Source organism: Candidozyma haemuli, assembly GCF_002926055.2.
Source record: "Candidozyma haemuli strain B11899 chromosome Unknown I_2014730914, whole genome shotgun sequence".
NCBI lineage: Eukaryota > Fungi > Ascomycota > Pichiomycetes > Serinales > Metschnikowiaceae > Candidozyma > Candidozyma haemuli.
This window is the reverse complement of record NW_020289909.1, coordinates 540,444-561,682: the sequence shown is the minus strand read 5'-3', so window position 1 is coordinate 561,682 and position 21,239 is coordinate 540,444. Positions and strand designations below refer to the sequence as shown.

General features: G+C 41.9%; 8 protein-coding genes across 8 annotated transcripts; 5 read left to right on the top strand and 3 right to left on the bottom strand. All coding sequences in view use genetic code 12, as the record gives it.

The window, feature by feature from the left end:
• Positions 1 to 60: 60 nt before the first annotated feature.
• CXQ85_005158 (uncharacterized protein) lies at positions 61 to 2,112 on the bottom strand (the record flags this gene model as incomplete). Its single annotated transcript, XM_025488759.1, has 1 exon — positions 61 to 2,112. The coding sequence occupies one exon, from the start codon at positions 2,110 to 2,112 to the stop codon at positions 61 to 63; it is 2,052 nt and encodes a 683-aa protein (XP_025343526.1).
• Positions 2,113 to 2,785: 673 nt separating this feature from the next.
• Positions 2,786 to 4,354, top strand: ERG5 (C-22 sterol desaturase; the record flags this gene model as incomplete). Its single annotated transcript, XM_025488758.1, has 1 exon — positions 2,786 to 4,354. One exon carries the CDS (start codon positions 2,786 to 2,788, stop codon positions 4,352 to 4,354), a length of 1,569 nt encoding a protein of 522 aa, XP_025343525.1.
• A 57-nt stretch (positions 4,355 to 4,411) lies between these two features.
• On the bottom strand, positions 4,412 to 5,938 carry GND1 (phosphogluconate dehydrogenase (decarboxylating); the record flags this gene model as incomplete). Its single annotated transcript, XM_025488757.1, has 1 exon — positions 4,412 to 5,938. One exon carries the CDS (start codon positions 5,936 to 5,938, stop codon positions 4,412 to 4,414), a length of 1,527 nt encoding a protein of 508 aa, XP_025343524.1.
• A 1,412-nt stretch (positions 5,939 to 7,350) lies between these two features.
• CXQ85_005155 (sulfate adenylyltransferase) lies at positions 7,351 to 8,253 on the top strand (the record flags this gene model as incomplete). The annotated part of the gene is made up of 1 exon (XM_025488756.1): positions 7,351 to 8,253. One exon carries the CDS (start codon positions 7,351 to 7,353, stop codon positions 8,251 to 8,253), a length of 903 nt encoding a protein of 300 aa, XP_025343523.1.
• A 130-nt stretch (positions 8,254 to 8,383) lies between these two features.
• On the top strand, positions 8,384 to 8,944 carry CXQ85_005154 (uncharacterized protein; the record flags this gene model as incomplete). The annotated part of the gene is made up of 1 exon (XM_025488755.1): positions 8,384 to 8,944. The coding sequence occupies one exon, from the start codon at positions 8,384 to 8,386 to the stop codon at positions 8,942 to 8,944; it is 561 nt and encodes a 186-aa protein (XP_025343522.1).
• Positions 8,945 to 11,256: 2,312 nt separating this feature from the next.
• On the top strand, positions 11,257 to 13,159 carry CXQ85_005153 (Mg-dependent acid phosphatase; the record flags this gene model as incomplete). The annotated part of the gene is made up of 2 exons (XM_025488754.1): positions 11,257 to 11,768; positions 12,211 to 13,159. The coding sequence occupies 2 exons, from the start codon at positions 11,257 to 11,259 to the stop codon at positions 13,157 to 13,159; spliced, it is 1,461 nt and encodes a 486-aa protein (XP_025343521.1).
• A 151-nt stretch (positions 13,160 to 13,310) lies between these two features.
• On the top strand, positions 13,311 to 13,751 carry CXQ85_005152 (uncharacterized protein; the record flags this gene model as incomplete). The annotated part of the gene is made up of 2 exons (XM_025488753.1): positions 13,311 to 13,372; positions 13,490 to 13,751. 2 exons carry the CDS (start codon positions 13,311 to 13,313, stop codon positions 13,749 to 13,751), a joined length of 324 nt encoding a protein of 107 aa, XP_025343520.1.
• A 232-nt stretch (positions 13,752 to 13,983) lies between these two features.
• On the bottom strand, positions 13,984 to 20,997 carry UTP20 (Utp20p; the record flags this gene model as incomplete). Its single annotated transcript, XM_025488752.1, has 2 exons — positions 13,984 to 17,056; positions 17,102 to 20,997. The coding sequence occupies 2 exons, from the start codon at positions 20,995 to 20,997 to the stop codon at positions 13,984 to 13,986; spliced, it is 6,969 nt and encodes a 2,322-aa protein (XP_025343519.1).
• Between the last annotated feature and the right edge of the window lie 242 nt (positions 20,998 to 21,239).

Sequence of the window (21,239 nt, the reverse complement as noted above, 5' to 3'; positions counted from 1 at the left end):
CAAATCTATTCTTTCAGTTTTAACGTACGATATCAAATATACATTTATACATTTATACATTTATTTGCTAAGTTTTGACAAGGACCTTGACAGCTCCCGATGTGATTGACAATAATGGCTCTCGAGAAGAACATTCTCCCATAAAACAGCCCCATTTACACTAGAATTTTCCATGTTAACGTCAGCAAATTCATGCTCGAATCCCATGTAGTAAATACTGTCTTCGACGACCTTCTCTTCTGATGACCATAGAGTGCTTAGGAAATCGCCGTACCTGTGCATGAGTTTACTGACAAACTTTAAGCTAGCATTGGTCGTTTTCTCTGGAGTGTGGAGCGACATCATATATATGCGCTTCAAGAATAACATTACTCTTTCTTTTGAGCCATTCTTGGAGCGAAAGAAAACAAAATCAAGGCACTTGATTAAAAGCTCTGCCCTCGTTGACACATTGACGGCCGGCCTATCTTCGGCCACCTCTTCGCCTAGCGGGTCGTTGAGCCGGAGGGACCTGTGCGAGAGCTCCAAATCAGCGTCTAAGCTGACATCTGTGAGTATCACGTATAATGTTTCCACAAACTGAGACAAATCGACTGAAAATGGTAGCTTACCACTTTCCGTATGATTGGAAATGAGCGCGAATGATGTTGCCACACATAAAAGTAGTTTACGTACATCATCAGGATGGTAAATCCCCTTTGTAGATGACAGTGAGTGGCGGCCCAAAGCATGTTCTGACACTATCATTTTCATGAGTTCTTTAAGAACTTCAAGAAAATCACCAACAAGATCAAGATTCGCCATGGGCCCAAATTTCGACAATCCTTCAAGGACGGATGCCACTAAATGGCGGGAATCATTTGAATCAAGCAAGCTACTTCTAAGAATCTCGAGATAGATTTTAAATACGTCTCGAAGTATTTGTCCCTGGAAATTCTCGCGTTCTTTCGCTGTCACTGCTTGTTCCGCCTTTCTCATTTCTTCCTCGATTTCTTTTGCATCTTTCCTCGCCTTTTTTTCTTTCTTTGAGAGGTGAATTCGTTGCTTCCTTGATTGCCTTTGCTCTGCATTTTGACTCTTGCGATTCAAGAAAGGGTTCGCATTGTCTAAGACAGCAATACTAAGGAAAATATTGAGGACTGACTCATCAACTCTAAATCTGGATTTCCTAATCTTTGAACATAATATCCGAACAATTTCCAAAGATATGGCGCCCTGGTGACCGTCTTCCCGCAAGAGAGTTTCGATAGTCCGAATACATTGAGTATACTGACGCAATGTCTCGCTGTCTTTCGGCTTGCGGCCGAGAAGACGAATTGGAATTGAGAAAAGATCAGTGTTAAAATTGAAATGTCTTAATGAAGACATACATAATTCGCACACTGCAGTTATGGATGTAGCAGCAAGTAGTGGACCCATTCTCGAAGACTCGGTTCCAGGCGAACCCTTTGCTAAAATGCCAAGTCGGGTCAAAAACGAGCGATAATTTCGAAGGAAATTTTCCTCAAAATCTCTTAGGTTGGCCACTTCTCGGCTCACCTTCTCCCTCTTTTCTGCATCGCTAAGTGGTCGTATTCTATAAGATGGTGCCAATGATTTGAAGACTGGCAAAAGAGCTGCGATGGCAAGTAAACTTTGCGCATTTTCACCGGAATCCGCGTACTGGCATAGAATAGATAGAGATGATCTGTTCTCTTCGGGATTTTCCTGTAGTTGTGTTGCATGTTTAGCAATGTTCTCCTTGAAGGCCAAAAGTTTTTGTCGAGGATCAAGGTTTGTTTCTTCAGAGCATTTATTCCGCAGTTCAGGAATCGTTTCTAACGCTGAGCTACTTGAAGAATTTTGATCTTTTTCGTCCATACTCCTGGACACCCGCTTCACCACGGCACCTAATTTAATGGGCAATCCCTCATATATTAACGGGGCGACTTTCTTCCCTTGTCTGTTCTCGTACAAGTCTTCAATTTCGCCACTACCTTCGGAGGTGTTGTTTTTGCTGGATTCCTTCTCATTTTCTTCGGTATTTATCTTCCTTCTCTTCTGTGTTCCCAGGTACTCGGTAAGATTCCATTCCTTCCTTTTATCCATCGTGTAGTTTTCATAGATGGTCATCGCGATGAGGTAAGGATAGAACCACAGCTGCCCACGTGACATGATCGCCCAATTAGGTGCAAGTGGCCGTGCCAAACAAACCCTAACTTCAACAAATAAAAAGTAAAAGGATCTCGTAGGTGCAACATACTTTAGAAAGGCTCAGGGGAAAACTGCTTAAAATGAAAGAAAAAAAAAAAAAAAAAAAAAAAAAAAAAGGAAAGCTGGTGGTATCAGCTCAATCGGTTACATAATTTAACCATTATTCTTCATCGCTTATTCGAAAAAAACTTGTACTTCGTCGAAAGTTAAACAAAATGCGATTAAGATAAGAGGAATTTTTAAAACCAAAAAATACATGGTTGTTTCAAATTTTACAAAATTTATCAAGAAACAAGGCAAAGAAAAAAAAAAAAAAAACTTATAATAAAGAGAGTATTCGGGTCTCTGTTAAGTACCGACGGTAGAAATGCGTTCTCAATCCATTTAATTGAATTCAACAAAAAAAAAAAAAAAAACTTGCTCACGATCACCCTATTTGCAATTGGCACTTCTCGTTTAGCTCGTAGCTAGCGCGAGAAGTTTGCATGGTTGAGTTTAAAAAAAAAAAAAAAAGGGCCGGATATGTGCGCTCTTCGTATAAAGACAGTGCGGCCCCCACCTTGTAATTTCTGGTCGATATTTGCAAGTAATTATGTCCTTCGCCAATAGCACTCAGACTATTACAACCTTTGAGGCTGATGGTCCGACAAAGGCAGCAATGTCGAGACTCTTAAGCACTTGGGCCGCTACGTCATGGTGGCAGATATTCATCACGATTGTCCTTGGTGCTATCGTTTACGATCAAGTGCTGTACTTGTTGAAAAAGGGCACCATTGCCGGTCCCCGTTTCAAAGTATGGCCGATTATTGGACCATTCCTAGAGAGTTTGGATCCTAAATTCGAGGAGTACATGGATAAATGGAATTCAGGCCCTTTATCTTGTGTGTCTATTTTCCATAAGTTCGTTGTTATTGCGTCTTCAAGAGATTTGGCAAGAAAGATCTTGAGCTCCCCTAAGTATGTTAAACCTTGTGTTGTTGACGTGGCCATCAAAATCTTGAGGCCCACGAACTGGGTCTTTTTGGATGGTAAGGAACATGTCGACTACAGAAGATCTTTGAATGGCCTCTTCTCACAAAAGGCTCTTGAGATATACATACCGGTGCTTGAGAAATACATGGACCTTTATCTCGATAAATTTATCGGTTACGATGGCCCTCGGAAGTTTTTCCCTGAATTCCGAGAATTGCTTTGCGCTTTGTCATTACGTACCTTCTGTGGTGACTATATCACTGAGGAACAGATCGCCTTGATTGCGGACAACTACTTTAAGATCACTGCGGCCTTGGAACTTGTTAACTTTCCAATAATTATTCCTTACACAAAGACTTGGTATGGTAAAAAAATTGCAGACGATACTATGAAAATTTTTGAGAGTTGTGCAGAGCTGGCCAAGAAACACATCAATGAGAACGATGGTAAGCCTGGATGTGTCATGGATGAATGGATCTACCTCATGAAGCAAGCAAGAGAGAACCATAAGGAAGACCCCGAATCAAAGCTTCTTGTTCGTGATTTCTCTAACAAAGAAATTTCGGAGGTGATTTTCACTTTTCTTTTTGCTTCGCAAGACGCGTCATCGTCTCTCGCATGTTGGCTATTCCAGATTGTAGCCGACCGCCCTGATATCGCCAAAAAGATCAGAGAGGAGCAATTGTTAGTGAGGGAAAATGATCCGCTGAGGCCGCTCACCTTGGAGATGATCAATAAGATGAAATACACTAACGCGGTCGTCAAAGAGTCTTTGCGCTATAGGCCCCCGGTACTAATGGTACCTTATGTTGTCAAACAAAGTTTTCCTGTGACACTGGAGTACACCGCCCCGAAGGGATCGATGATCGTACCAACTTTATATCCTGCTCTTCATGACCCGGAGGTATATCCTGAACCTGATTCATTCATTCCTGAGAGATGGGAAAATCCTACTGGTGACATGGACAAGAGAAGCTGGTTGGTATTTGGCACTGGTCCCCATGTTTGTCTTGGTAAGGTCTATGTCCTTATGATGTTCACTGGAATGTTGGGGAAATTCATCATGAACAGTAACATCAAGCACACTGTGACCCCGTTGTCCGAAAAGATCAGAGTGTTTGCTACCATTTTTCCACAGGATGACTTGATCCTCGAATGGGAATCGAGAGATCCGACCGTCGTTGAATAGTCACTACGTATTCTGAATGAATTCTTAATATTCTTCGCTAATGTAGAAAAGCAAGCTTTAAGCATCATAAGTCGATGCAGAGATGTTTCCACCCCTGCCTGTCCAGTTGACATGTACCCATTGGTCCTTCTTCAAGAAGTCGTTGTCCTCACCGGGCAAGACTTGGAACGTATGAGCACCAAAATAGTCTCTTTGAGCCTGCAATAAGTTAGCAGGGAGCTTCGCAGATCTGTAACCATCGTAGAACGATAAGGCCGTGGTAAAAGCAGGCACTGGCACACCATATTCGACAGCCTTAGCAACAGTCGATCTCCATCCCAGCTGGGCTTTAGTGACAGCTTTTTGGAAGAAAGGATGGAACAATAAGTTCTCCAAATCAGGGTTCTCTCTGTAGGCAGAAGTAATCTCACCTAAAAAGACGGACCTAATGATACATCCGCCTCTCCACATCAAGGCAATCGCTGGGTTATTCAATTTCCAGTTATACTCTTTGGCAGCCTCTCTGATCAACATGAAACCCTGAGCGTATGAAATAATTTTCGAAGCATACAAAGCCTGCTCCAAGTCATCAACGAACTTCTCTTTGTCGGTGATGGGGGATTCACCTTCCACCGAAGGCCCTTCCAAAACGTCTGCGGCTCTAACTCTCTCATCTTTAAGAGCGGACAAACATCTAGCGAACACAGCCTCGCCAATTAAAGTAACGGGCATACCCAAGTCCAATGCATTAATTGCGGTCCACTTACCAGTGCCTTTCTGGCCCGCAGTATCCAAGATTTTTTCAACGACAGGTTTGCCATCAGTTGGGTCATCAAACTGCATAATATCTCTGGTGATTTCAATCAAAAACGAGTCCAAGACTCCCTTATTCCATTTGGCAAAAACTTCACCAATCTCCTTGTTAGTGAACTTTCCGACCCTTTTCAAGAGATCATAAGCTTCACAAATTAATTGCATATCACCATATTCAATACCATTGTGGACCATCTTCACGTAATGGCCAGCACCACCATCACCAACCCAGTCACAGCAAGGCTCACCGTCGGATTTCGCAGCAATAGATTGAAAGATGTCCTTGATGTGAGGCCACGCGTCTGGATGACCACCAGGCATCAAGGATGGACCATGGCGGGCACCTTCCTCGCCACCGGAGACACCAGAGCCAACAAAGAGAATGCCCTGTTGTTTCAATTCTTCGAAACGACGGTTTGAGTCTGGAAAGTGAGAGTTACCACCGTCGATAATGATATCGCCCTTTTCCAAATGAGGCAACAATTGTTCGATAAAAGCATCAACGGGCTTACCAGCTTTTACCAAGAGCACAATTCTTCTAGGACGCTTCAAATTCGCACAAAGCTCTTCAATAGAATGGGCGCCGATTATCGACTTACCCTTCGCTTCATTGTCCAAAAACTCATCCACCTTGGACACCGTTCTGTTGTAAGCAACAACAGTAAAACCATGGTCAGCAGCATTCAAGATCAAGTTCTGGCCCATGACGGCCAAACCAATCAAACCAATATCACCACTGGCACTGTTAGTAAGATGTGAATTGACAGTGGAAATTCTCTCTTGGACACCCATGTTGACTGAATCAGACCTAGTTATTAAGCGCAAGTACCGAGAAACTATGATTTTTTCAGGTTCTTTTTTTTGGTATATATATATTTTTTCAATGGATCGTAGTCGCGAGAAAGCCAATGTTGGGCAATCTTATGTTGAAAGCCGAGAATGCGGACTTGCGGAAAGACTAGCTCAGGAGTGAGACACTTGCTACCTAGGCAAAGGCCGTCAAAAAGGGGCAATCAAAGGAGCAATGGATACATACGTTGGGGCAGACATTCTCAATAAAGTGGAGCAGTCGATGAAGTTCAATGTGTTTTAATAGATAGGAGTGTTGTCTATTAAAGTGAAAAAAAAAGAGTAACAGAACCTAAGAATGGGGGCGGACCTCGTGCATTTATATTACGCAGGCAGGATCCAGAGCCTTTTTTTTTTTTTTTTTTTTTTTTTTTCCTCTCTCTCTCTTTTTTTTTTGTTTCTTAGACTTTTTCAGCATGACTTTCTTCGTCAGCATAGTTGAGCAAGCCCAAGGCGTACAATGTTCATTAAGATAACATGCAATGGTTTTACCTTCGTACTTTGTCCACCATCGGGTAATTCCCGGCTAAGTCAATAACATCATTGGCAGCATTCAATTGGAGCAACTGCTAAATTTGGCACGTGATATGCTGGTTGGTGATCATAGAGGTTTCATGAACTCACACCCCAACTTTACCGCGTGCTCGACATTAAAATTTTCTTTGAGTTAAGCAAGTGACGTAGTATTACGTTGCCATAGTTTCCCTTTCTTCATTACATATAAAACTTGAAGTCGACAGTATTACTCAATGCGTTGTTCCCAACTTCAGGTTGCGAGCTCTTTTCGCACAACCCCTCCCCCACTTATCGTGGGGCAAGTGGGGCACCCTACATATTTGGGTGGTGTTCGGAAAAGAAGAAGGATTAGTAATGCGCCAGAAACCTAGCCAAAAAATAAGTTATATCTTTCACGAGCCTCTGCTGACACTTCGAACTGTTCCGCCAATTATGGAGTAACGTAGTGATATCACATGTGCATTGTCAATTTGGATCCCGCATCATAAAGTAGATAAAACAATTACCCAGAGTTTAGAAGAAGACATTGCTAGTAACCTAAAATTCCCATTACTTCAAGTCAGCGATATACAATGACTCTGATAACCATGGAGCTGGTAGCCCATTAAAAAGAATGTAGATGGGAGCCACACCACCACACTATTCAACCAAGAAAATTCTTCCACCAGGAACCAAGGCATTCAATGCTTTTTATGGCCCACACCTTTGGTATGACAAGTGTCCCTCAATACTTACTTCATCATGTCACGTGAGATTGTACGATCTAAACTTAGGCTCATGAAGACGATATAAAGTGCACCTAATGCCTGAAAATATCTCAACAACACAAGAAGAATCCAATGCCAATCCCAAAGCCACATGGAGGTCAGCTCCAGGATCTTGTTGTACGCGACGATGCTGTCAGGGAGGAGCTTATTAGTTCCGCTTTGAATGGTACTTTCTCTATCCTTACATTGACGGATCGCCAACTCTGTGATTTAGAGTTAATCCTTAATGGCGGGTTCTCCCCTTTAACTGGTTTTTTAAACGAGGAGGATTATAACTCAGTTGTCGAAAAGATGAGATTTTCGAGCGTCCGTAATGACAACGGTGAAGGCTTGTTGTGGCCCATGCCCATCACACTTGATGTCTCTAAGGAAAAGTCTCAACAATTTTCAATAGGCGATAAAATCGCTTTACAGGACCCAAGGGATAAAAGACTCCTTGCAATTTTGTCCATTGAATCGATCTACAAGCCGGACAAGGAACGCGAAGCCAAATTGGTATTCAGAGGGGACCCGGAGCATCCAGCCGTTAATTACCTTTACACAGTCGCGGGCGAATATTATATTGGTGGCTCTATTCAAGGCTTATCATACCCAAGGCACTATGATTACACCGAAATTAGAAAGACGCCTTTGGAATTAAGAAAGGAGTTTGAGGAATTGGGTTGGAGTGACCAGAAGATAGTTGCTTTTCAAACCCGTAATCCAATGCATCGCGCTCATAGAGAGCTCACTGTCAGAGCCGCGAAGGATCTCGGAGAAGGCTCTCATATTTTGATCCATCCTGTCGTAGGTATGACAAAGCCGGGAGATATTGATCACCATACTAGAGTCAAAGTCTATCAGCAGATTTTGAAGAAGTATCCTGCAGGGTTAGCCACCCTTTCCTTGTTACCCTTGGCAATGAGAATGGGAGGAGACAGAGAAGCGTTATGGCATGCGCTTATCCGTATGAACTACGGTGTTGATCATTTATAGTCGGGAGAGATCACGCTGGTCCTGGAAAGAATTCAAAGGGGGTCGATTTTTATGGTCCGTATGATGCGCAGGAACTTTGGCAAGCTTAAGTGATGAATTGAGTGGTAAAATAAAAATTGTGCCGTTCAGAATGGTTACTTATCTTCCAGAAGAAGACAGATACGCTCCTATAGATACTATCGATACTACCAAAGTAAGGACCGCCAACATCTCCGGTACTGAATTAAGGCAGCGCTTACGTGATGGAACCGAAATACCTGAATGGTTTTCATACCCTGAAGTGGTAAAGATTTTGCGTGATACGAACCCACCACGTTCTCGTCAGGGGTTTGCTGTGGTTATTGATACTTCATCGGGAGGAGAGGAGTCGGGAGATGTGCTCAGCTCGGCTTTGCAGTCAGCTTTGAACGAGCATTCGGGTGCAAGAAGAGTGACAAAGTTACCTTCCAAATTCAACGATAACTTTTTGGTACACGAATTGGTCCGAGCAGGCTCTGCTGTGATCTTAACAACGAGTGAAAACTTCGATTCCATTATTTCATCGGTGGGTGAATCTAACACATATATCATTAAATCGACTGGTTCAGACACTGGATACCAATATTCAATCTCGGATGGACCCACCGAGGATGCAGGTACTACCTGTGAGACAGCCGTTGAAGCTTTCAAAGCTAATGGCTTCATTAGTTAGATACTATATTAGAAAGTGTAATATTTATCGATAAAAATGTAGCTTGTTTAACTTTCATAAACTTTGAATCGGCTGAAACACAGTCGAGAAGGGCGTCACTAAACGCACTATAAATTTCCAAGAAGACATTTTGAGTTATCTGCAAATTTTATGTAACAATTTACCAGACGATTCAAGATGAAATAAGTAAAAACCTGCTAAAATGATGTCCATAAAGACAAAAGTTGATAAAAAGTCATTCATATAGTAATTCAGGTCAAAGGTTACATAATACTAGAAAAAAAAAATTGAAAAACTAAAAAACTAAGCGATATAGCACACAGAAACATGACAACAAGAAACTGAGAAACTGACAATCTAAGACACCAAAAAATCAGAATATTCAATCTTAGTTTTTTAGTTTCTTGGTACTCTTTCAAGGTGTTTAGGTATATTTCTCTTATTCCCTTTAGGGGCCTTTAAAATGTAATTCACATCTTGGAACATATGTAGTGCGTTTATTGCGGACCAATGAAGAACGGCAGGTTTACTCTCGCCATTTCCAAGGGCATTAAAGAACGTCTACCAGAGTTCAAAAAAATTATACAGGCACATAGTCAACGACATGTAGCATGAAATTGATGTTGGGTAAGTTAAGAAAAATAACAAAATCTCTAAATTGAACGGAAAGATCTCATTAAGCGCTCATGGTAACAATGAAAATCCTATAAGTATCGGGTGTCGACGATCAAGTAACCGAACAAACAATAAGAACAACATTGTAGTATAAAACGTCAAACGCGTGAATCGCCGATTCCCATGATGTGCAGCCATTTTATGGCCAAACCTACCAAATACTGATCGGTAATTCAAAATCCAAACCCAAGAATAGATATAAACACTAAAATTAACTATTCAGTTGTTACGTTTGCCCTGATTTGGGTATCTATTTATGATTTCCAGCCCCGCATTACGATGAAAATATAATTAACCAACGAACATGATTCAGTTATACATCTATGACGAAAGAAAGCTTTGATACAGAACTTTATATGACCACATCAATCGGGTTTCGAAATGAAGCCCATATTTACTTAGCCAATCCTAATTGATAACGTCATATTTTGATGTACGGATACTAATCCAAGCTACCTACTTCTCTTTGATATAATCCATTGATCTTTGTTTCAGAGATGGTCCGATCCTAATAGTATTGCAGTGAGCTTCCTGCTGGAGAACGGGATAGATTAATACAAGGAATCCAACTCAACCGAATCCGCAGCATAGTACAAGTCATCATAGTTTGTTCATGGTCGATGCCAGAATCGACTTTGCATTTCTCTTTATGGTTTTACTACTCGATCTAGGGGGCTTCAGGACCGCTTAATGATTCGGTGTGATTAAGCTGTTTTACAACAATTAGTTAACGAGGAAATAAACACAATTATAAGTTTGCCGTTGAATTTGTGGCTTTACAAGTTGCTTTGTATAATTTGCCTATGCTACCACAGTGTGTCAACGACCGGTACGTATTACTCCATACGCTTTTCGATATATTTGTTGTAGGTGGTCCAATAAAACGGTCCCATAGAGAGTTTTGTAGTTTGTTTTTTTCCGCATTCAATTTTATTGAGTGCGATTAGAAGAATTCTCTACCAATGCCGTACAGCAAACTCTTTCAACGGTCAGAAGTTAGATAGAAGGAAGACAAGCTCCCGTTGTTCTCGAGAACATTTTGGGCAAATCACATTGGAACCTCTTTTGGTCGGTACAATACTTCGATTTTGTCACTCAGCATGTGTCAGCCTTGTTGCCAGTTCAACTGTGAAATGAATACATTTCGTAATATCGTAGTAGGTACGTTAACTTTCATTTATGTATTACAGAAGTTGATCGTTCTTAGGAAGAGAAAAAATGCAATCCTAGATGATGTAAAGTTTTGTGATTCGAATCTGTGGCTACAAAGAATGTCCGTTTGGTTTGGATGTTGATAATTTTACTCCTGGATAATGTTATCTACTGCTATTTATGTTAGTTATAGAATGTGTCACTCCTCAAAGCATCAACAATTTTGGATCTGGGCATCGTTAGGCGTTTTATGGTTGTATCACTAGAGCCTCTTTCCCCTACTCTTGCAAAGAATTTTTTATGATGGCATGATACCCTTCCTGTTTTTTTGATGACGGTATTGCCGCTACGCGACGCCGCTAGCGAGCTTGATTTCATTTCAAGATGGTCAGTCATACAGGTCTCGTTATCTGCAGAAGTCCATTCTTCCACCAAGGTTTAAGTCATGTGATACATGATCGCCTGTTCGAAAGTTTGCCTTCCCCATGTTTCCTAAAGCTGTGGTATTTGATCTAGACTACACATTATGGCCATGTTGGTGTGATACGCACATTAGGCTCCCGGTAAGGCTGGATAGCGGTAATTGCGTGATCGATGCGGTTGGTTATTATTTGCAGTTATATGATGGGGTAGAGAGTTCAATAAAGAAACTCAAGCAGCAAGGCGTCAAAATCATTGCAGCGAGTCGTACTGCCAGACCAGATATTGCAATGAAGTTATTGAACTTATATGAAATAGACGGGAAACCTATGATAGGATTCTTTGATTCTTTACAATGGGGCCAAGGCTCGAAGATTCACCACGTGAAGAGAGCAGTTCAGGAGCTTGGCCTTCAAGCGGCACTTAAAGATGGTGATATTCTTCTTTTTGATGACGAACTACGTAATCAAGATGTGCTAAGAATCAACTGTCGATTCTGTTACGTTGGAGATAGTGATACGGGACTAACAGGATCTTTCTTCGATAGACAGATTGAGGACTGGAGAAAGGAAAGACAGTTATAGTAAATGGGTCATGGATCTTCCATCTTTCCCTGCCGTCATCGGTTGAAGGGGCTTACTTTGGTTTGTTGAAGCCTTCGCAAGGTCGAATGTCAATGATATGATAAGAGATAAAAATTAATATGCAGACCCACATATATATTTCCCCGTCTTTCAGGGGCACTCCAGAATTTAATATCAGTGAAGAATGCCTCCAATTCCAGCAGATCATGACACCGTAGAAATTGAGATATTCTTGTTCCAAAAACAAGCGCCGGATGTATTTAAGGTACCAAGGTGTACAGTACTCAATATCAGAACGAAAAGCACCATGGTTCAATTTGTTCGAAGTTTGTATTCTTTGAGTGGATCAAAACATGATTTCCCCGTTCAATCTTTTTCAAGGAGGTCGAAGAAGAAAAAGGGGATTGTCTCACTTGAAACCTTACAAGATTTTAGGGAAATGAGACAGAGCTTGAAGGTTAAAAGCCACCTTCTCCTTTACGTTAAGCTTCGGGAAAAAGCATCAGTTGATGAATTGAATCTGATGATCGAAGATGTCAGAATAACCGAGAGAAACAGTTATCAGAGCGACGTTCCTTATCAAATTGAACCAATGGCCACAGGGAGACGGATTGTGCCAAACATGAGAACCTCAAAAACTTTACTGCAAAGCCACGAACCCATGAGACAAAGAGTATCTGCTTGCGATGGATGCAACCAGGCTGGCCAGTTCCAGGAAATTCAAGGAAGAGGCTACAAATGCACGGTTTGTAATGATTATGATTTGTGTACAAGTTGTTTTGAAGAAAAATGTGAGACGGGGGATCACCAAAAGTACCATTTGATGGATGTATTTCACCAGGACTACCAACAGGTTTCTATTGGTGATAAAAGAGGACTACAGGTTGATTGTATTGGTGAGCAGCATATAGAGGTGTGGGATGGGTTCTTAGGCTTGAAGGAAGATGAAGACCTGCCCAGGCTCCTTATGACAAACTTGGGTTGCAGGATGACACAACTAACAAAGACGGGCTTGATTCTTGAACTTGCTAATTGTGCAGTGGCACCACTATCTTTCACAATGCTATCGATGAGTCTCATGGATCCGAATGGTACCGTTATGGAAACTACTTTAACCCATACACCTTTTTACCTTCTCCCATCCAAAAGTGCGGCATTTAGACTTGAATTGTCCTCGCTCAATCCACCTGAAACCTTCTATATTCGCTTAGCTGCTTCTTCCTTCCATGGTAAACTGGGTCCCTACAAGCTTAGTCAGCGTTGGTCTCCAGTAGGACTGGGTATCGAACCTGATGAAGCAAATCTCGTTCTTTCAGACGAGGACTTGCTGAATGAGTCGCTGAGCAGCTACGACATCATTAGTCTCAGTGAAGTAAGTGACTAGCTAATTCACAGCGAGGCTCGCGATAAGTGTGCTCATATCGCGTTTCCGTTGGAACGACATTTCCATGATGTGATAGACTCAGGTTCGCACGTGACTTGACTTTTGACGGACTGTGAGATTCCCACAGATGCATCCTTGTTCACTGTCAAGAATGGTTAACGTCAAGGAGGCTGCCCCTGAAAGCGAAGGTATGTTGTCTGCTTATAGTGAAAAGTATTGGTACTAATATCCTGAACAAAAGATTAAACAAAAATGTAACGAATTGAAAAGAAGGATTCAAGAGGTAGAGGAATGTAATGAAGTGTCACTTCTCGCTTTATCTAGAACAAGGACTTCAATTAGAAGATCCAGATTGCAGTATTCGGCTCTTCTAGAAAGGCTTCAGGACCGAGCTTTCTTGAAACACCCAGAAGCTTATGGACCGTGTAAGCCTACTCTTTTCAACCAGGTTTTGGAAAGTGATGGCGAAACAGCTAACAGGACTAGTGATAGCGGGAATGCTCTTCCATTCCATAGTCCTTTCGACTATTTCGTTCATATGGAACGAGCTAATTTTGGCCAAGTGGCGGACTCGTCGGCCATGAGGCAATGAAAAAGAAATGGAATAGTCTATCTACTGAAGAACAAGATAAGTTCGGTCGAGGGTTTGAGGCTCATATGCGTGGAGCCTTTGACGATAGATACGGAAATAGTGAAAGAGGTGGAACATCGATCGCCTCTCCAAGGGGGGCTTCACTGCATCAATCCGTTCACCAAAGCGATCTTGTGCATCAGACGCTACAGTAGATAAGCATGAGAGTATATACATATATGCTATAAGGAATTTATACCACTCTTCTCTTCTTAGCTTTGTAGTAGCCATTTGCGTCCTTATTATCTTTCCGTTTTTCTCTGGACCTAGCATGTTTTTTGCTCTTTCTTTCAGAAGCTTTTTGGGGGTTGTCTATCATGAGCTGGGCTTTATCAGCTCTTCGTTTCGCTCTTCTTACGGAAACTTCAGCTCTGGCAACTGATACCATTTTACTGTATGGTCCTGTTCCAAGCTTCTCTTCAGCGGTCTGAAAGAAATATTTTGAGTATTCTTCAAACATGAGATCACCCTCTAACAGTGAATCTTGAGCACCTGTTAGCGAAGTAATGACTTGCTGTGTGAATTGGTGAAGCCTCTCGCCAGATAAAAGGCTAGTGATTCGGGCAACTAATGTCATTGCGGCCTTTCTATTGATAGGATCAAATTGTGGTGAAAGGCATTTCCGAAGCAATGAGACGCTTCGAGATAATACCATATCCTCGGCTAAATTGTAAGTGATGCCTGGAACCTCCCGAACATGGCTCTCATGAGCAATGTAAGAAACGTTGTAATCCATGAAGTAGGTGAATATAGTCTCGATGTTCTCGACCGCCGTTTCGCTCAAAGCTTCCGTCATACCTGAGGCGGCAAGTTGCCTCAATGAACGGTACGCAATGTTCTGCAATAGTTCAGTATTCGATCTCTTCTCGCTTTTAACCAGCATGATATAGATCTTGACGAGTCTCGAGCTAAGTAAACGAACCCAAGTATGGGGAAAAAGTAAGCATTCTGATACTGCCTCCCAAAACTCGCTAGAATCATTCCATGGTGGTCTGCCAACGCAGGTAAATACTTGGCGCAGAAGTTCAAGGGCCAAATAAACATCCTCCCATTCACCACTTTCATTGCTGCTCAATTGAGACGACAAAAGGTAAGTCCTCGTCAATTCAGATGCTGATAGATCGAGTCTCTTATTATTACCTACCCCAAAATGAGTAAGATAAGCTTTGTAAGTAATGAGACCACATCTGCGCAAAATCCCCTTGGTGGAGTTCGCTAGCCAGGTCTCGATAAGTCTCTCAAAAACTCTTACTTTAGACAAACTAGCTTTGTCGAAAAGTTCCTTAATCAACGCTATCGACATCTCTCGACATTTGCCCAGGTCATCTGAGACTGCGACGTTCGCTAAACCAATAAAGAAGCTGGAAGCAGTTTTGTCAACAACAGTTACAGAGGATCGCAATAAGATCGAATGAATAAGCTCCATCACTGATTGTCGGCCACTTGCCGTAGGATAGGTCAAATTATCGACCATGAATTTGAAGGCCATTTCCAACCGTTTCTCGCCTTGATCATACAGAAGCATGAATTTGAAGTACAATCCTCGTGCAATATCTCTAATTTCTTGGAAATGGTTCACCACCATTATGCGTAGAACTTTGTCCATAACATCGTAAACTTCTGCGAGATATATCCGCTTAGAAATCACTGCCCTCATGAAGTTGAATGCCAAACTTTGCTGCTCGGGATCCTCAAGGTCCGGTGTTAGTTTTACTATAAGTGCACGCACGGCATCATCAGTACAACTCCTGCCCTTACCTTGTCTTAAAGCCATGGCGATGTACTTTAATGATAGCTGACATAGTTCCGACCTCGTAGAAGGGCTTTCTAGAACATTTTCGATGGCCTTATTAACCATGCATTCAAAAAAGTCGTCACGGTCAGCTTCGTAATTTAGTTTCACAATTAATATGGCGACTCTCAATAGCGCTCCAAGCAATGGCTCATGCGATGATTTCAAACTTTCAGCCATCAATGGTATGAATCCATCAGTATTTTCCACTGTAAGGAGTTGTGGGTTCCTTCCCAAAACAGCCTTCAATATGTCGAAAGCAATTCTCTGCAAATGGTAAGTATATTGCGCTCGGTCAACATTGACCGTTTCCGTTCTTGTTTTGAGATCGACCAAAAAATGAGCGTCTTCCTTCTTGAAAACCCTCGAGACACTTCTTTCTTCAGAATCCAAAAGCGAGGATTTATGAATCCCATAACATAGCACCAAAACCTCTGTTGTCGTGGCCTTTTCATTGATTAGTATACCCTGGCATACTCTTCGGAGAAATTCGTCAAGCGCTTTTTCAGTCTTCATCGGTAAGGACTGCTTAAGAAGCGATTTAATTGGGCCGAGAATACAATCAAATTCATTCAAGCTCAACTTGGAACAAAGAAGTTCAATTGTTTCGAAGCTTTTCTTGGCCTTCACTTCCTTCATTTTACTATGATATCCTTCAGCATCCTTATCCTTGCCAGCCGCCCCAAAGATATCCTCCATAATGATACCCACTATACTTGTCGAACTATCGTCAAAATCACCAATTTCCGCTGACGGGCTCACCTCCTTTAGGATGGCATTGAGAGTATAGCTAAGCACATGAATTTGAGAACCTCGTGAAAGTGCTGCTTGGAGCTCCCTTATGATATATTTCAAAAATTTGGGACCTAAATGTTCAGAGGCTTTACAAAGCGCCTTTCTAGAACCATCCCTTAACTCCTGGGATTTCGAACGAAGGACTTGGCAAGTGTTTATAAGAACACCTGGAAGCTCACCCAGGATAACAGTCTCCAGCGTAATAAGCAAGGCCGAGACACACGCTTCGAGCAATGGAAGTCTCGTAATAATAGTAGAATCGTCTCGAAAAGCAAGAATCTTTTTTATCGGATGCACAACACTGCTAATAATGTACTCACTGACCACTGTTGACAGTTCGGGTGAGCCAGATAGTAATCTTTTTTCAACCTGTGACGCGGAACTGTAATGCGAATATAAGTTTTGAATCAATTGTACAGTTACTTTCACAGCATCCCTTGTCAGTTCAGTTTTGGTTGAGCACATGGAAATATACTTCTTGACATAGCGCTTGTAAGCATTCCAAGTTAGCACGCAAGATAATGCCCCAAAAGCCTTTTGAGAATCGTCTGAAAGATTGCGAAACTTCTCCTCCTTACAGAAAATGTAATTCTCAAGTATTGGAACGAGATAATTCTCCACGGAGGAAGCAGACAAAACACTCCTCTTCTCTATAAGGCCACGAATAGCCCGCTGACGACTTGTTACCTGAAGATGTTGCACATTCAAAAAAAAATTTTCAGACTCTTCGTTTGATAGCAACGTCTGCAAATCACTCAATTTTGGTAATAACTGATTGAACAGTACCATAAATCCTAAAAGCTCAATGTAGCCATTTCTAACTTCATCGTTAGGGTTCGCTAAGCCATGGCGAATGGCAGGATTAATCAAATCGTCGAAACATCCACCAAAGGCAGCCACAATATGCTGTGCCAGTGCTCTAGAGACATAAGTGACGAGGTTCTTGATGGCAGAACATGCGCTCAACCGCAAAATATTCTCCTCTTCATTATCCATAAAAAATAAACAATTTGAAACTGTCAACAGCCATACATCAACTGAGCAAGACTCGAAATAACTTTCGCTAAGACATTCAAACCCATCGAGGACTTTATCGAAATCAAAAGATTCTGAGTTTTGGGACATGTTAGCATTAAGAAGACGAATGATCGAAGAGCTCACTTTCAAAGCCTTTTCTTTTAAAGCTATCGCATCCAATAGATTAGAAACACCCCTGCGCATATTTTTCTCTTTCGAAAATCTAAGTGTCCTTGCGCAAGATCGGATGAGGTCGTTGAAAACATCATAATCGAGTTCAAAAGTCTCGACCATCAGCGATAATGAAATCAAGATACTCACCTTATCTTCCAGACGGATGAAGTAGGAAGACTTTTGTAAAGCAGAACATGAGGCAGCAACAAAAAGACGTTTATCGCTCTCCCTATTCAAATACTGGCCCTCTACCATGAGAAGCAATAGGGTTGCACATCTGGACAAAATTTCCCGACTTTTCGACCCTTGTAAATAGCGAGGAAGTGAGCTAAGCAAGCCATCAACAATCAATGCAAGAAACTGATAATACTGCAGGTCGGCATCGCATCTTCTCGTAAACGCAGTGATGAAGAAATCCAATAGATTCACCAGAACATCTTCCTTGCAATGCTCACTTTCAAATAGAGTGAGGACTGACCTTAGCGGGAGCCAGTCATCTAGTCCGTAAAATCCCACGAAACCAGAGCAGTTCACACGGTTCAAAATGAATTCTAACAAGGAAGATGTTTGTTCCGTATTTTCAACAGCGAAGTTTTTCATCCGTGGATGTAGGACAAAACGAAAAAGAATGTCAAGCACTTCTCCCCATTCAAAGTCGTTGCTGACAAGCTTATCAAACGTAGAAAGGCATTTAAATGCCGACTGTCTTAAGTATTTGAGATTGCTTGTCGAATCTTCACTGTGTTTTTCGACAAGAGCTTGGATAGAAACAAGGACGAAAACGAGTGGCCTTAATGTCTGGCCCAAAATATCCCCATACTTATATCCTAGGGAGTCGTAAACCTCAGTAAGCATGTGGATGTAGCCCGACATCACTTTGATGTTGTTGAAATACGCATCAAAGTGACTATCGTCCTCATAGAACTTTTTCCACGGGATCCTGCCGCTCATATGTGACAAAAAGGCTTGGATGAAACGTGTTTCCAAGTTAGGGAGTACCGTAGCGACTGTAAACTTGGTGCTAGATTTTTGGCTTTTGCGGCTCGTAGTTTGTACCTTTCCGAAAAGAATATGAAGTATGAGTGGAATTATTGAGTCCTGATCTTCATCTGGTATCCGATTTTCGGAATTCTCCCCCAACAAGTTCAAGATCTCGTCCTTAAAAAGCTTATCATCAAGTAAATTCGATAGATTATCACGGTAGCGGACGCAAGAAGAATCGAGTGAAAGGATAGCTTTCAAAGCTGCTTCCTGAAGTTTAGGAAGGCCCGAGGACAAAATACTGTAGAGAAGAAGCATTAACCTTGCCTCCCCATCGCTGTTCTTAGCTGATTTGGTCAGACTAACCAATTTCAAAATCGCAATCTTATCATCAACTCTCCATCCCTGGTGTTTCTCTGAGAATACTTCAAAAATAAGATCAAGTACTAAAGTGCCATTTCCCTCCACCAAACGAGGAACTTCTTCTAGGCAGCGCACCATTCTTGACCTCATTTGAGCATCAACTGCAACCTTTTCCTGTTCAGTCATCCATGCATCCTTGACCCAGGTCATTAGCTGCTTTCTGGAAGAGGGGACTGAGTTAGCCACTCGTTTCGAGTAAGTCTTGAAAATACAGTCCTGTCTCGTAAGTAGATGAGCAACACAGTCTTCCTTAACATTCTCGTCCCCTTCGAAAGCAAATTCATGTGTCTTCAATGGGCGGAAAGCCATCTGAAAAAGAAGGGAGCTGACATAGCTATCTAATGCCTTATCCAGCGAACATCGTAAAGCGTCAAAAACAGCTTCCCAACATGGCTGAAATTTGTTACACAAGAGACCAATCGCGTAGTGCGACATAACTTGTCTTGAGGAAAGGGAGTGCTTCATTTCGGAGAAGGATTTAAAAAGACTCTTGATCCTCATTTTCACATCATAGGCATTTCCGACATGCAACGGAACCTGATCGATGACAGTAATCTGCTGTAATATTGCATCATCATTCGGGAGTGCTTCACGGAGTACGATAACGCTAGCAAGGCGAAGAGACCTTTGAGGGGACGAAAGATTCTCGACGCACGTAGTACGTATATCTTGAGCGATGTCAGGTGCTTTTTCGGATGCGTAGCATAAGAAAGAATGCAACGAATTTACGTATGTGACTGAACGGCCACAAAACCTGATCGTTTGTCGGACAATGTCTGAAAAACTTTTTCCATCATCGTGGTTAGAAAAAGAACTGCAGGTTTTGATGAACATGTTGATGAGGCATCCTAATAAATCAGCAGCGCTTTCGTCATTCCACCGCAGATAGACCGCGACAGCAGCTTCAAAGGCTTTTGTGTGATCATAACCATTAGACACTGTACCAAGCTTGAATATTTCGCATCTCCATGCCACGTCTGTTAACTCTTTTCTTGGATCATTTGCATCTTCGATCACGCCGATTAGCAACTGATTCATTAGCGAGCTAGGGATAGATAACAGGTTTAGTTGTCCATTATGGCAGCCAGCTTCTCTAAGTATTAATAGTGAAAGGCGTTGTAAGCCAGCTGTCAGGTCTAACCCATTGATTGTTTGCTGCAAAAGACGCCCGATACCTAAAGCCTGGTACTTTTCGTTTGGCAAATCTCCCAACAACTCCAATATACTTACTCTTAAGACCTCCGTGTCATTAGCTATCACATCCCATAAATGTTTCAAAAGGGCAGCTCCGATTGTAACATCCAGATTCCTGACGACCAAGTTAAGTAATAGGGACAAGAGGAGCTGAGCTTCAGTTTCCAGTTTCTGGGACTTCGTAACAGCAGAATAAAAGTCTCCGACTGCTTTAAGAAATGTAACTGAGTCGCTTTCCCAGCGCAATTTTCCTCCATTGTCGACAAATACAATCGCCAGAACAAGGAAAAGCAAATGATGAAGCGTCTCGACCGAATTGGCTATAAGTATACGGGAATGAAATTCTGAAAACATCCTTTGACTGAGGTCGCAGCCATTGGGACGCGAAGCGTGGTGAAGTAAATCCATTATTACTTTGGCGACCACCTGCAAATAGGTGGGATTCGATCTATGCCCAGGAATAAGTTTAGCAATTAAAGTCTTTAAAATCATCATTGACTTTGAATGTACGTTTTCCTTGGCTAATTTCATTGCCTCGGCGAAAAGGCTCACCATACTGTCAAGAAACTCCTCGTGAAAATCAGATTCGGCCATATAATTAAAGAATGTGTCAACAAAAGCCGAGAAACTTTCTTGAGGCAGTTTTCTGATCAAGTAAGACATAGCTTCTGCGCAAAATCGCCCAATGTAAGCTTTCTTTCGTTCCTTGAATAAGGTTTCGAATGACTCAAACGTAGTCCATAGATCGCCTGTAAGCTCCAGGGATAGGTATCTAAACGCAAATGCCAATGAGTTGAAACACCATTCTAGTATAAATGCACTGTTCTTCATACTCTGTGAATGATTTGGTGTCACTGAACCACAGACTTCTATCACTATTTTGACGAACCTTTTGTAGAAAGGAAGGAAATCTGGTCCCAAATCATGTATGAACTGAGTTAACATTTCCAACAAAGGTTGAAGTGAATGGATGTCATGCTTCGAAATGTGCTGCTCGAGAATGCAAAAAATTTTATCTTTGTGGTGGATTACCTGAGGGAGGGACTGACTGATAGGTTCCACCTGATCGATAC